The 14,491-nt window shown below is 41.4% G+C and overlaps 1 protein-coding gene across 2 annotated transcripts in view; it reads left to right on the top strand.

Annotated features, from left to right (window-relative positions):
- The window catches only part of tbc1d23 (TBC1 domain family, member 23), a 146,958-nt gene that overhangs the window by 130,532 nt on the left and 1,935 nt on the right, over nt 1–14,491 (top strand). For both annotated transcript variants that reach the window (XM_079460924.1, XM_079460923.1), the window contains 2 exons: nt 7,020–7,155; nt 7,502–7,696. In XM_079460924.1, coding sequence (XP_079317050.1) covers nt 7,020–7,155; nt 7,502–7,696 — 331 coding nt within the window. The remainder of the gene's footprint in view (nt 1–7,019; nt 7,156–7,501; nt 7,697–14,491) is intronic.

The raw sequence follows: 14,491 nt of genomic DNA, 5'->3' as shown, positions 1-14,491 counted from the left end.
CAAAATCGCAAAAGCAGAGAAAAAATGTTTTGGCAAACAGGTGAGGCCATTTGGCCCAAACATTGTCTGTGTATTTACATGAGCACTCCTTGCACGACCATTGCGAAGAGCCATTGTGGATGCCATTTTGATGGCCTACGGTTGGAGTTGCCACTCCTTGGACACCTTTTTGCAGTGGGAGGCATGTCTTTCCTACATTGTCTGTGTATTTACATGAGCACTCCTTGCAGAGTGCACGCTTATCCGGTTCTGCAAAATGTTTGCATCTCTGCAAGAGAAAGAGTTTTGTTAGTGATTTCTGGAGAAAATCTGTCTGTGGCTCCGATGTTGCTTGCTTTGCTGCAAGGTCAGCTCGTCGGCTTCCTGCAAAAAATAGTTTCAGATACAAAAGTGTGTGTGGCATAGTCACACACAACAATGACTGATGGGAGAAGAATGGCAGATAGCATATCAGCAACCTGTGTGTGATTAAGAATGTTTTTACCATCAGCTTTTAAAAAGTTTCTGTGTTTACACAGTGTGCCAAAATCATGAGTTACACCAAATGCATTTCTACTGTCTGTGTGAATGTTGACACTTTTACCCTCTGCCAATTCGCATGCGCGTGTGAGTGCAATGAGCTCTGCTGTTTGAGCAGAGAAATGGTCAGGCAGGCGGCCTGACTGTACTGTTTCAAAATCAGACACAACAGCGAACCCCACGTGATTCTTTCCCGCCTCATCTTTTCGTGCACTGCCATCTACATAGAAAGTCAAGTCTGCATTTAGCAGAGGTTCGTCTCTGAGATCAACACGTGGCGAGCAGACTTGCTCTAAAGTGGCAACACAGTTGTGTTCCATTGTCAGGAAGTGGCAGCAACGTGGCTGGGTTTAGTGTGTAACATCTCTTTACCGTGATGTTTGGCAATTCCAACAACGTCAGATTATATCTCAGCCACCTCGCTGTAGATAAATGTGACACTCGTTGTTCTAACAGAATCATGGCCACTGCATGGGGAACAAACACAGTAAGGGGAGAATAACCAACAAACTCCCTAGAGGCCAGCACTGCTTTCTCTGCCGCTGCTACTGCGCGCAGGCACGGTGGGAGACCTTGTGCCACACTTTCTAATCTGGATGAAAGATAAGCAACGGGGCGCAGCTGGTCTCCGTATTTTTGGAGCAGCACAGAGAGCATTGTGCCGTCTTTTTCGTCTACCATTTGTGTGAATGGTTTGTCTGGGTTTGGGATACCTAGCGCAGGCGCAGATTGCAGAGCTCGCTTGAGATTACCAAAAGCCTCAACCCCTGCATCAGTCCATTCAATCTGCGCATTTGCAGTCATGGGCTTCCCGTGAATCAATACCGTGAGATGTTTTTCCATCTCTGTGTACCTCAAAATGAAATTCCTACAGTAAGAGGTCATCCCTAAAAATGTCATTAGTTGCTTCTTTGTTTTTGGGCGTGCAATGTCTGAAATTGCAGACACGCGCTTTGCGGACAGCTGTCTGCCACGGTCAGTAATTTCGTGACCCAAAAAACGAACAAATTGTTTTGCCAGCTGGACTTTGGAGATATTCACTTTGTGTCCTTCGTGTGCCAAATGAGTGAGCAGTCGTACAGTGTGTTCTTCACATTGCGCTTTGGTGGGTGCACATAAAAGAATGTAATCCACATACTGAAGCAATGCCACCCCCTTCGGGAGATGGAATGGCTCCAGTGATTGTCGCAGTGCCTCGTTGTAAATGGTCGGTGATTCGCAGTACCCTTGGCATAGACGTGTGAATGTATATGGCTTGCCATCAAATAAAAAGGCGAACCAGTATTGTGAGTCTGGGTGTACTGGCACACTGAAAAACGCGTTTGACAAATCAATCACTGTATACCATTTCGTCTCAGGCGGAATTTGACTGAGAATGGTATACGGGTTGGGTACGTTTGGTGCTCGTGGCTGTACTGCGGCATTAACTGCTTGCAAATCTTGCACGAACCGCCATTCAACGGGTGCTCCCTTTTCTCTGATCTTTTTAACTGGAAACAAAAGGTGTGCGCACAGGTGAATTTGGGCATGGCACAACTATGCTTTTATTTTTTTAATCTTTTTAAACTCATTAAATATTGGCCTTATGGTTTGAGGCCTCTGTTTTGAGGGGGAATTGCTGTTTGCGTGGATGAAAATTACCCTTGGGCGTTATCACAACAGGCTCACAGTTCCTAATCAACCCAACATAATATTTTCCTGTTACCAACAGTTGAAAGGGCACCTTTCCCAAAATTTCTTCATTAATCTTTTTGTGTGTGAAAACACTTCAAGTCCCCTTGTTGCTGACAGACAGGCATGATTCTCACGATGGGCATGCAACAAATTTGAATATTGCACGTCATCCCTTTTAACCCATTCTATGGCGTGCGCATATTTGTCAGCAAAACACCCACAGCTCCCCACACCATTGTAATCAACGTCATGAGGTTCTGTGAGGCTACACTTTCTACATCATATTTACGTAATTCAAAACTACATCGTACAGCTGTACGAGCGCTGCACTCGGGTCGTGTTGGTATCATGCTCAATCTGTCATCATACACATTATGACTCTGCCCAACCAATGAATCGGGCAGCAGTCAGACATGAGAAACCTGTGTTGAAATTTGACACTCCCCAACTCGCATTGCACACTTTTGACATAAGTTATTTTACATTAGAGCCACTAGCATTTAGGGAAAACACAGCTAGTTTAGACTCTGGCAAATTTAAACACTTCTTGTGAATCACAGTAGGCTATTTGTTGCCCCTGAATCTATCAAAAATTCAAGCAGTTTGTTGCACACGAGCATTGTGCATTTTAGCAAAGTTCAGAAAGCGGTTTCATTTATCATGGAATGTGAGCTAAGCAGATCTTCATTGCATACAGTAGGAAAAAGCATTTCTTCATTGCATATGCTAAGGGAAATCATACTCACCACCCTCGGAATGATGCCTCACCTCCTCACTTCCATCTACCTTTGGTTTTGACCTCAGTGGTCTCATAGGCTCAGGACAATCATTTCGCCAGTGCTCCGTCTTTCCACAATTGAAACACTTCTCTGGATCATAATTACTAGAGGGTTTAAAACCTCCTCTCCCTCGCCATCTTCCTATTCTTCCGTGTTCTCCTCCGATATTCATTAGAGCCATGTGGAGTTCTTTATCTTGTGTGTTTTTCTTCTGAAGCTCTTTCTTGCCTGTTTGTCTTTCGGCGTGTACAGCATGACGGACAATCTCACTCATTCTCTTGCGATCTGGCTCGATGCATGATTTTTCCACTTCTCATCTCAGCTCTTCTCTGAGGTTCCGCAGAAAAGCGGATCTGAGATGTCCTTCGAACGGACCAATGTCTGGTCCGTCTGCATCAGGTTGAAGTCCAGAATGTTCTTTAAATACTTCCTCCAGTCTGGCCAAGAAATCCTCCACTCTTTCATCCGTTTTTTGCACACAAGCAGCAATCTTGTCCAGGTTCAGAGATTTGTGAAACGTAGTTATTAGTCCTTCTAAGAATTCTTCCAGAATTCTCCTGTACTCTGCATTGTCTGCATGCGACCAGTTGACATGTTCCCTTCTATAGTCCTCCACAGGCCATTTACCCTGTAACTTTCTTAGGTCAGATGGTTTCAGTTTGACTTTCAGTAGTCTCTCTAATTCTTTCATTGAGGGTGAGAATTCTTTGCAAAATGTCAAAAGTTCTTTGTCTGTCGGTGCTGGACGCGCTCTTTCTTGCTTTTGATGCACCACGGGCTGTGGTGGAGACGGCACTGGTGCAGGTGGAGACACTGGTGGGGGCACTGGAGCTGCCTCGATCGGGTTCAGATGTCGGTGAGGAGGGACACAATCATCCTCCGGTTGGTGTTTGTAACAAGTCATAGATGGGGGTAAAGGAGACGGAGGGGTTAAATCAATATACTCAGGCAAAACAGGGTACAATGGAGCATGCGGCGGTGGGGGTGTATGACACGGCGGTGGAAGTTCTTCCAAAGCCTTTTCTTTAAAAACATGGTCACGTCTATTTGCTTGCTTTTCCCATAATTCTAAACATTTACACGCCGCGTCATATTTTTCCCTTTCTTTTGTAGACTTTTTAAATATGTATTTTTTCCCCATGTGTTCTCTTATTTTCCCTAATTTTGTGGTACTAAATGTACCGTTTTCTGGAAAGTTAGCTTTTTCTATTAAATAGGGTAGACCTTGTAAACTTCCCGTTCCCCACCTTTTCCTCATTTCTCTGTATGTTGATTTATCCATCTCCATATGGGATCTTCCTTGTCCCATTTTTAATTTCTGAGTAGTCACTTCTCCTTTTCTTTCAGACTCTTTAAAATCTATCTCGATTTAGAGTAGTCACTTCTCTTTTCAGACTCTTTAAAATCTATCTCGATTTAGAGTAGTCACTTCTCTTTTCAGACTCTTTAAAATCTATCTCGATTTAGAGTAGTCACTTCTCTTTTCAGACTCTTTAAAATCTATCTCGATTTAGAGTAGTCACTTCTCTTTTCAGACTCTTTAAAATCTATCTCGATTTAGAGTAGTCACTTCTCTTTTCAGACTCTTTAAAATATATGTATTTGACTCACCGTTTTTCACTTTTGTGCCTTGCACTGAGTTCTTTTGGGATCACGTCAGCTTGGAGTCCGGAGTAAAGTTCTCTCATCCCTGTATGGGGTTAGAGCTGGATTTGCTATGTCCAGGATGATCAGTCAACTCTAGTCCGTTCTCCGTCAGCCTTGTGATCCCATACCTCGTCGCCAAATTGTTGTGGAATTTTCTTATTCCTTAATCAAAGTGAGTTTTTAAACACTTTAGACAAATGCAACACACAGAGAGGATGAGTTACCTTGCAAGGTATTTTATATTTATTGACATTCAGTCTGCATCACAAGCATGGTGCAGAGAGAAGGTGCCCTCCTTCTAACTTACAGGGCTTTTATAAGATCCAAACATGACACCCCTTCTTCTCCCCTCCCTTGAGCAAGAACGTATCTTTGGTAACAAAAATGTGTCGCCATCTCCTATCTTCACCAGAACCTCTTGGTCTTTGCTCAAGGGTAAAGGAGCTGAGTGGTCTGCCACGTAGCAAAACATTTCTCAGGAATTTAAGAACAACAAGATAGACAGTCTTGAATCAAATTTTACAGAGATTAGCGTGAAGAAACCCACGTCATGAAAATTTCCATCACATGATCACAGTATCCTTTGCTGTTGTTTTCAAAGTCAAAGTCTGCTTTATTGTCAATTCTACCACATGTACAGTATTGAATATCTTTATTGTCATTGTACGAGTACAATGAAATTGAAGAAAAGCAATACAAATTATAGTAATAATTCACAATTACTTTCACATTTCTACCAGTCATTACACGTTTCCCTATTATTGCACAATAATTGTACTATAGATAATTACTGAATATTTAAATCTTTGTTGTGTTCAGTGCAGTTATGTCCCTGGGGTAGAAACTATAGTTTTCATTAATCTATGACGTCTGCCTGAGGACAGCAGTTCAAAGTGAGTCTGTCCGGGATGAGATGGATCTCTGAGAATATTATTTGCCTTCCTGAGACAGTGGGAACTATACCGATCATCCAGGAGGGGATAAGCTTTTGGGCCGTGTTGACAACCCTCTGGAGCGCCTTCCTCTCTGCGACTGTGCAGCTTGAAAACCACACACAAATGCAATATGTGATAGAAGCAGAAGAAGGACACTAACAGTTCCTGTGCAAGTTGATTGTTCCCAAGAACTCTCAAAAAGTACAGTCTCTGATATGCCTTCTTGATGGTAGCAGTGGTGTTGGTGCTCCAGGTCAGGTCATCATTGAGCTTTATAATGATAGGTGTGATGCAACTGGACGGTAGTCATTCAGACAGCTAATGGTGTTCTTCTTCAGGATTGGGATGATTGTGGAGGTCTTTAGGCAGGATGGAGCGACAGCCTGAGAGAGGCACTGGTTAAAGATCTTGTTGAAGACCCCTGCCAGCTGGCTTGCACAGTCCCTCAGCACCTGTCCACAGACAGCATCAGGACCCGTAGCTTTCCTCACATCATGCTCCTCCACCATGAGGATGTGGCTGCTGTGGGCTGGTGGATGTGTTTTGGCTGTCCCCATTGGCTCCACCTCCAAAAAGGGAAGATCTGTAGTTGGTCATGTGCTGGACACCCTTCCACATCTGCCTGGGCTTGTTACTCTAGAAGCAGTCCTCGATCCTCCTCCTCTGGGCAGCCTTGGCATCCCTAATCCCTCTCTTCAGGTCATCTCTAGCAGCACTATATAATGCCTGATCGTCAGACCTGAAGGCTATGTCCCTTTCCCTAAGCAGGCGCAGCACCTTTTTTGTCATCCAGGGCTTCATGTTGGAATAGACCCGGATATATTTGTCCACAGTGACATTGTCTGTGCAGTGCTTGATGTATCCCAAGACCATTGCTGTGTACTGCTCCAGGTTCTGGTGTTCAAAAACCTCCCAGTCTGTTGACTCAAAGCAGTCCTGCAGCTGTTGGGAAGCACCTTCAGGCCAGGTTTTTAGAATTTTGTTTATGGTAGGAGCTCTTTTCCTGATGGGGTATATGCTGGAATTAAGTACACAGACATATGGTCTGACAGGCCCAGATATGATAGTGGTTTGGCCCTAAAGCCCAACTTAATGTTAGAATAGACCTTGTCCAGTGTATTTGCTCCCCTGGTAGCACACTTAATGTGCTGGTGAAATTTAGGGAGCCTATAAATTTGAATGGTTAAAATCCCTTGCATTGATGTGAACCGCATCAGGATAAAACCTCTGCTGATTACTGATTGTGTCATGTAAATATCCAATGGCCGAGCTAGCATTAGCATCTGGTGCAATATTCACAACTGTTAACATGACGACAGTATGTTCTCTAGCTAGATACAGTATATGGGCCTGCATTTAGTTAAAATTGGACATTTGACCTCGTCTCCAGTCAAGTTAACCTGTGTTCCTCAGGGTTTGCCTCTTTATTTCACTTTCTTTGTTGTTGTTTTTTCCCACTTTTTAGATGACATTGACAGTACATCAGTTCCAGATGATGACAAGAAAGAGATTGTCAATATTCAGACTTGGATAAACAAACCAGATGTAAAGCATCATGTTCCATGCAACGAGGTTAAGGAGACTGGACACATGTTCCCAAGGTGAGGCTGCTTGCCTAAATATAAGACATAGAACTGATGTAGCTACCTAAGCTTTTAATTAATGAAGAATTTTAACAAAGTTGACAATGTTTATGCTTAAATTGTGCTAATACATTGCGGTTTTGATGTTCATTGATATTCTATCTTGGCGATATAACACAAGAGAAGAATGTTATCACATAAAACAATATGGCAAACATAAAGCATAAAACAAACATAAAGTGATATTGTCTGAATTCAATGGTGGAATTTAATTTATTTAAGTGAGAAAAACATTCTTATGATTTAATTAAGATTTTCTAAACCTTGTTATTTGTGTGTAATTGAACCGTTCTGTCTTCCACAGTCATCTTCTTATCACTGCAACACACATATACTGTCTGAGAGAGGTTGCATCCCGTAAAGGCTTTGCTTACATTCAGTCCAGACAGGCCTTAAACTCTGTGGTGAAGATCACTTCTAAGAAGAAGCACCCAGAGCTTATCACGTTCAAGTTTGGCAAAAACAATGCTGCAGGGGTGGGGATAGTGGCTGTAGAGAGGTATGTTTACTTTAACACCAAAACACTAAGTGACCTTTGTATAAATCAATCCAAATACAAGTGTACTGTATAGAGGGTATGCATTAACATCAATTTCCCACGTGAACACACCACAGCATGCCTCCATGAGTCGTGGAACACTCAGCAAAAAGGCTGCTTTCAAATAGGTGAAACAAATAAACTGTGACTAAAGCACGCATTTATTTGCTGAAATAAATTATTATTATTTAACAAACTCCTCCTAGAGTTTTGATCTGATCAACATCATATTTGGTCATTCTCACCTAAAGGCCTTTGTGGTGCAAAATTGCGAAGATCCTGACTTTTCGTGGGAGAATGTTAATGGGCGGCATGCTAAAGATTGACGTTTCACTATGAAACTGTAAGCTATTGGAACTCAGGCATACAATGTCCAACAGGCCCCAGACTTCACGTTTGATAAGAGTCCTGGTGTGAAGACATATACATGGTAATATTTACTAACAGTTATAGCACCACCTGAGGGCAACTGGAAGTGGCATGTTTTACACTGATCTAGAGTTAATCACAATGTCATATTTGGCCAGAATGATCTTCAGACCTTTGGGATGATACGTTGCAAGATCCTGACTTTACATTGAAGGGCATGTCCGTGGCAGCCTGACAAAGTTGGATGTTTTGCCATGAAACAGGAAGCTAAAGTAGCTCAGGCACACAATGTCCGACCAGCCCCAAACTTCACATGTTTGATAAGAGTCTGTTCACTTAGTCATAGCGCCACAAGCTGGCAACAGGGAATGTGGCACATATAAATAAATAACAAAATCCTAATACATTTCACCTGCATTCATTTTATTGCCTACCAATCACTGTTTTGCTAACACAATTGGGTAGTGCTGGAACTTACTTGTCTATCATCTCAAGCTCTAAACGCACGAGAAAAACATTTATTTTCAATTTCCACTCAAGTTCTGTGCAATTTTACCGTTTTCCAGGTGTCATATTTAACCAAACTCCTCCTAGAGCTTTACTAAAATTAACATCATATTTGGTTAATCTCACATTAAGTTGTTTGTGATGCTAAATGGTGCGGACCTTGATTTTATTATTGAAGGTTGTGTTCGTAAGGTTGTGGCCTGCAGAAGTCCAGTTTTTTGAAGAATTTGCTAAAGTTTCCGCCTAATTTACAACACGTGCATACGCATTTTGTTAAGAACATTTGTTGTTAATCCTGTAAAGGCTTTGCTTACATTTAAGAACATTTGTTCTTAACCTCATCCTAATGGTAGTGTATTTGGAGTATTCAAAATGAGCGGCCGAGTGCACAAGTTTTGTCATTTGCATAAAACACTCACTCAATCTCCATATTAGGGCTTTCCGCCTAATCTTTCCTTTACCACCTTTCGTCCCTTAAGTCAAAAATACTCCCTGCAACCCCATGTGATGCAGTCTACAGATGCACTCTAGCAAGTAAATCCGTTCACACACAATAAAACCCCTGCTGTAAAAGCGCTGTTATTCAAGGAAACATTGCAGCTCGAGCTATAGTCTTAACGCAACTTGAGAGAGATAAGTGGGGGGCCTTGCATTGACCAATACTTCACAAGAGGTAGGGCAAATAAGTCGGGGAAGCCCAGTGGCGGGATCAGCACCACAGCTCACAGGGTGAAGCCCAGACGAAGCCCACCCAGGCATAAACTTACCAGCAATGAGCAACCCGGAGACTACCCAGCTTTTCTTGCTCTCTCACTGTATATGATGAATTATTTTTTTATTAAATGTACATCTAAGTGTAATTTTTATATATACTGAGATACGAACCGGCAATCTTCTGATCACAAGCCCAACGCTCTAGCCACTAGGTCACAGCTAACAATGCACAAACACACACGCACGCACGCACACACACACACACACATTTCTAGGGTTTACAAAGAATGGTGTGAAAAGGAAAAAACATCCAGTATGTGGCAGTCCTGTGGGACTAACTATTGATGGATGTTCCATAAAACCCTCATCTTCAGCAAAGAATCTTGGTGTTTTATAAGATTGTACTCTGTCATTTGAGAACCATGTCCCTAACACCTGTAAAATTGTGTTTTTCCATCTTAAAAATATATCTAAACTACGTCACATGCTGTCACCATCAGATGCAGAGAAGCTTATTCATGCCTTTATGACATCAAGACTAGATTACTGTAATGCACTATTAGGTGGTTGCCCTGCAGGCTTATTACAAAAACTCCTACTGGTCCAAAATGCAACAGCTCGAGTTCTTACACATACCAAAAAGTATGAGCATATTACACCGGTTCTGTCCACCATTCACTGGTTACCTATAAAGCATCGCATTAACTTTAAAATCTTGCTTATTGCCTATAAAGTGATTGCTCCTCACTACTTGAGTGAACTTGTCTTGTATTCTTAATACCTAGAATTTCTAAATCAAGTGCAGGCGGCAGATCCTTTCCCTTTTCAATTATAACAAAAAGATTTGTAAAGGCTTTTATAATTTATAAAGTAACGCTTAATGTGTATGGAAACCATTTACAGCTTTTACATTTTTTCCCCAGATATATTTCTGTAAATGATATAATTTCACTTTGTTCTTGCAACATATGTATGCATATACACTGTGTGCACAATTATTAGGCAAGTTCTATTTTTGAGGATTACTTTTGTTATTGTACAACTGCAGTGCTCTTGGTCAATCCAAAATGTTAACAAACCCTCAAACCTGAACATTTTAGTAGTGAAGTTTAAGTGAAGTTTCGGATTTTTTAATAGAATATCTATATGTACAATAACGGTGTACATATAGATAGGTTTATCATCATTTTCATTGTACTATTGCACTTTGTATTGTACTATTGCACTTTGTACGACATATCGCTAATTGCTCCCCGAACTCTTCGTAAGTCGCTTTGGATAAAAGCGTCTGCTAAATGACTAAATGTCTATGTAGGAGCGCGCTGTGGTCAATGGTGTCAAATGCAGCACTAAGATCTAGCAGCACCAATATGGAGATACAACCTTGGTCTAAATCCAGAATGCAAATCTTTCCTTTGGAGGAAGGATTATAATTGAGTTGAGACTACTTTTTCCAGAACTTTAGATAAGAAAGGTAGATTCGAATTAGGTCTGTAGTTAACTAGTTCTCCATGGTTGAGATTTTTTTTTTAAAAGAGCCTTATAACAGCCACATTATATGGTTTAGGCCAGGGGTCAGCAACCCGCGGCTCTAGAGCTGCATGCGGCTCTTAAGCGCCACCCTAGTGGCTCCCTGGAGCTTTTTCAAAAATATGAAAATTTAAATATAATTTCTGTAGGAGGAAAAACATAACAAACATTCTTAAAGTTTTTCAACGTTGTAAAAATGTGTATAATATTTAATTTCAACATTTCTGTCAATGAAGATTTACGTCATATACTGCGACACGCGTTTCTGTCAGATCGGCGGCGGCGCGCGTGATGCCAGACCGGTGGCTGACAGACAAACAAACAAACCGGCGGGTGTGACCATGGATCCCAAAGGGAAAAAGAGAAAGATAGTTGAGGAGAACAGAGGATTCAACAGTTCTTGGACCGAATCATTTGCTTTCATTGCCAATGTGCAAGGATTGCCTGCATGTTTGCTTTGTAATGAGAAGTTGTCAAATAACAAAAAGAGTAATGTGGAAAGACATTTCCAGGGAAGGCATGCTACATTTGCAGCCAAGTACCCAGTTGGGAGTGAGAGAAAAAGTGCGATAGCATTACTTCTGGAGAAATTAGAGGAGCGCAAAGACAAATTTAAGAAGTGGATTGCATCTCCAAACTCCACTACTGCTGCTAGTTTTGTTGCAACCCGGGAGATAATAAAGTGTGGGAAACCGTTCACAGATGGTGACTACATGAAGGATTCATTCATTAAAATGTCAGAGCACCTATTTTCAGACTTCAAAAACAAAACCGAGATAATACAGAAAATTAAAGATATGCCTCTCTCCGCAAAGACAGTGAAGGAAAGGGCCATTAAAATGGCAGGCAACATCACCAATCAGCAAATCAAGGACATTAATTCAGCTCCAGCATACTCAATTGCCTGTGATGAGTCGTGTGATGTGAGCGATATTGAACAGGCAGCGCTGTTATGCAGGTATGTTAACTCTGATGGGCTGCAAGAAGAGATGATCGAATTAATACCACTGAAAGGCCAAACACGCGGAGAGGACATGTGTGAAGCTGTGCTGAAGTGTTTAAATGACAATGGAATAAACACCAACCACCTGATTTCAGTGGCTACAGATGGGGCGCCCAGTATGAGGGGATCACAAAAGGGGTTTGTGACACTATTACAGAAAGCGTTGGATCGAAATCTGCTTGCATTTCACTGTCTCTTGCACCAAGAAGCACTGTGTGCACAAACATTCCCACCGGAGTGTATGGAGGTGATGAAGCTTGTCATCGAGATGGTGAACAAGATAATTGCAAAAGCATTAAACCACCGTCAGTTCCGTGCATTGCTAGATGAAGTTGACAGTGAATATTCCGATCTCCTGCTACACAACAAAGTCCGATGGCTGTCCAGAGGTGAGGTTTTGCGTCGCTTTGTTGCTTGTTTAGAACATGTGAAAACATTCCTGAAAAGCAAAAACCTGAACTACCCGCATCTGGAAGAGACAGAGTGGCTGGAAAAACTGCACTTTATGGTGGATATCACAAGTCACCTAAACATGCTGAATAAAAGTCTCCAGGGGCGGGGAAACACTGCACTGCAAATGCTGGAAGCTGTTTTGTCATTCGAGCGCAAGCTGACTGTATTCGCCGGAGATGTACATCGAGGCACGCTCTCTCAATTCCCCTCCCTGAGAGAGTTCAAAGAAGCCCATCGCGATCACAAACTCAACGGTGATTATTTACAAGGTGCGATCGTAGATATGCAAACTGCATTTGGGAGCAGATTCAGCGAGTTCCGAAAGGAAAAAATGACACTATCTTTCCCTGTCACTCCCCTGGAGATTGACCCGTCCTTGTTGACCACATTCCCAGGAGTAATTCAAGCTGACCTTGAAATGGAAATGGCCGATATAGCTGACAAAGATTTGTGGGTGTCCAAGTTCAAAAGTCTGACAGCCGAGCTTGAAGACGTCACTCGCCAGAAAGCCAAGCTTGCCCAAAGCCACAAATGGAGCGAAATTGAAAGCCTCCCAACTATCGAGAAACTTGTGTTTAAACATGGCATGCTCTTCCTGACAGTTATAGGAACATGAAGAAATATGCATTTGGAGTATTATCCATCTTTGGATCAACATACCTGTGCGAGCAGATATTCTCAAACATGAATTACATCAAATCCAAATACCGCACCCGCCTCACAAATGAGAGCTTGCAGTCCTGCGTGAAGATTAAAGTTACATTTTACATGCCCGATGTTGAGAAGCCGTCCAGTGATGTCCGAAAACATTAACTATATCTATAGAAACATTAAATGGGTAAGAACACAATCCTGTCATAGGCACATATTTAGTAACAAAGTGGCTTTTTTATAAAGTGATTTCTGATTTTTGTCAGTATATAGTTGGAATGACACATAGGGATATTATTGTGTTTTGTTGCTCAGGTCCGAGGATAGCTGCATTATTGTGCGTGTCAAAAGAGAAGAGGATGATGCTGCATTTTACCCTTGCACTGACTTACTTGAAATCGAAATTAAACTATTATTTTTGTCATGGGCATGACTGGGCTGCTTTTATGTTTTTAGTGTGTTTCATACTGTTTTAATGCATGTTTTATGCATGTTTTAAAAACTTTTCCAGTTCGTTTCAAAAGGCTGCACTCAACTGTTGCCCAGATAAGGGAAGGGATGGGAGGGGGGTTGTTTGGGGGAAGAGGATTTTATTGTATTGTTGAGGATTGAAGAGGACTGCATTTTATTTCCATGGGGATGTATGAAATTACAGGATGCCTATATGCACGTTGCACATTTTGTTGTTTTTTCGAATCCTAAAGTAAAAATGACATCAAAAATCTGATTTCTTTATTGTATTTCTTTAATTTCATCAATGCAACGAAACATAATACATTAAAATTATAATGGAAGTTAAACCTAAAGCACCATCGTACAGCATAGTAGTCACGTGGTGCGTCATTCTCTCCAGGATGCGATGCAGGGGAAAATAAACATTTAATCATGAATGCTCATTATGTATTTGTAGCCTACTTATCATTTTGATACTGGGGGTAATAAAGCTAATATAGACACTTACAGCATGTGTTGCCTTAATTATAAGGCTTACATAAGGCTTTTAAGTTTTTGCGGCTCCAGACAGCTGTTTTTTTTTTTTGTCCAATATGGCTCTTTCAACATTTTGGGTTGCTGACCCCTGCTTGCACATGTTCTAGTGTCAGATATGAGTTAATAATGCTAAGAAGAGGATCTATAATTTCCGGGAGCATCTCTTTCAGTAGATTTGTAGGTATAAGTTCTAGCATGCATTTAGTTGATTTAGATGATGTAATGATTTTAGATAGTTCATCATGATCTGTGGTAGAAAATAATCAAAATTTCTGCTCGGGGCGCTGTAGTTAGTCATGTGTTCAGCGGGTTTCACTGGTTGCATAGTTATATATTTTTTTCTCTAATATCTTGGATTGTATTTATGAAATAGCTCATATATTCATCACTGCTATGCTGGTATACAGAATCAGAAGTTGCTGACGATTTATTTTTGGTTCCTGTAATTTCGAGTACTATACTTCCTTGCGGTACGAAATACCTCTAATTTAGTTTTATTAAAGTTGCGCTCCTTTTTTGATGCCGGTTTCTTTAGAGTC

Source organism: Barbatula barbatula (assembly GCF_947034865.1).
Source record: "Barbatula barbatula genome assembly, chromosome: 7".
Classification (NCBI taxonomy): Eukaryota; Metazoa; Chordata; class Actinopteri; order Cypriniformes; family Nemacheilidae; genus Barbatula; species Barbatula barbatula.
Note: the sequence above shows the minus strand (reverse complement) of the source record. Positions and strands in the feature narration are given on the sequence as shown.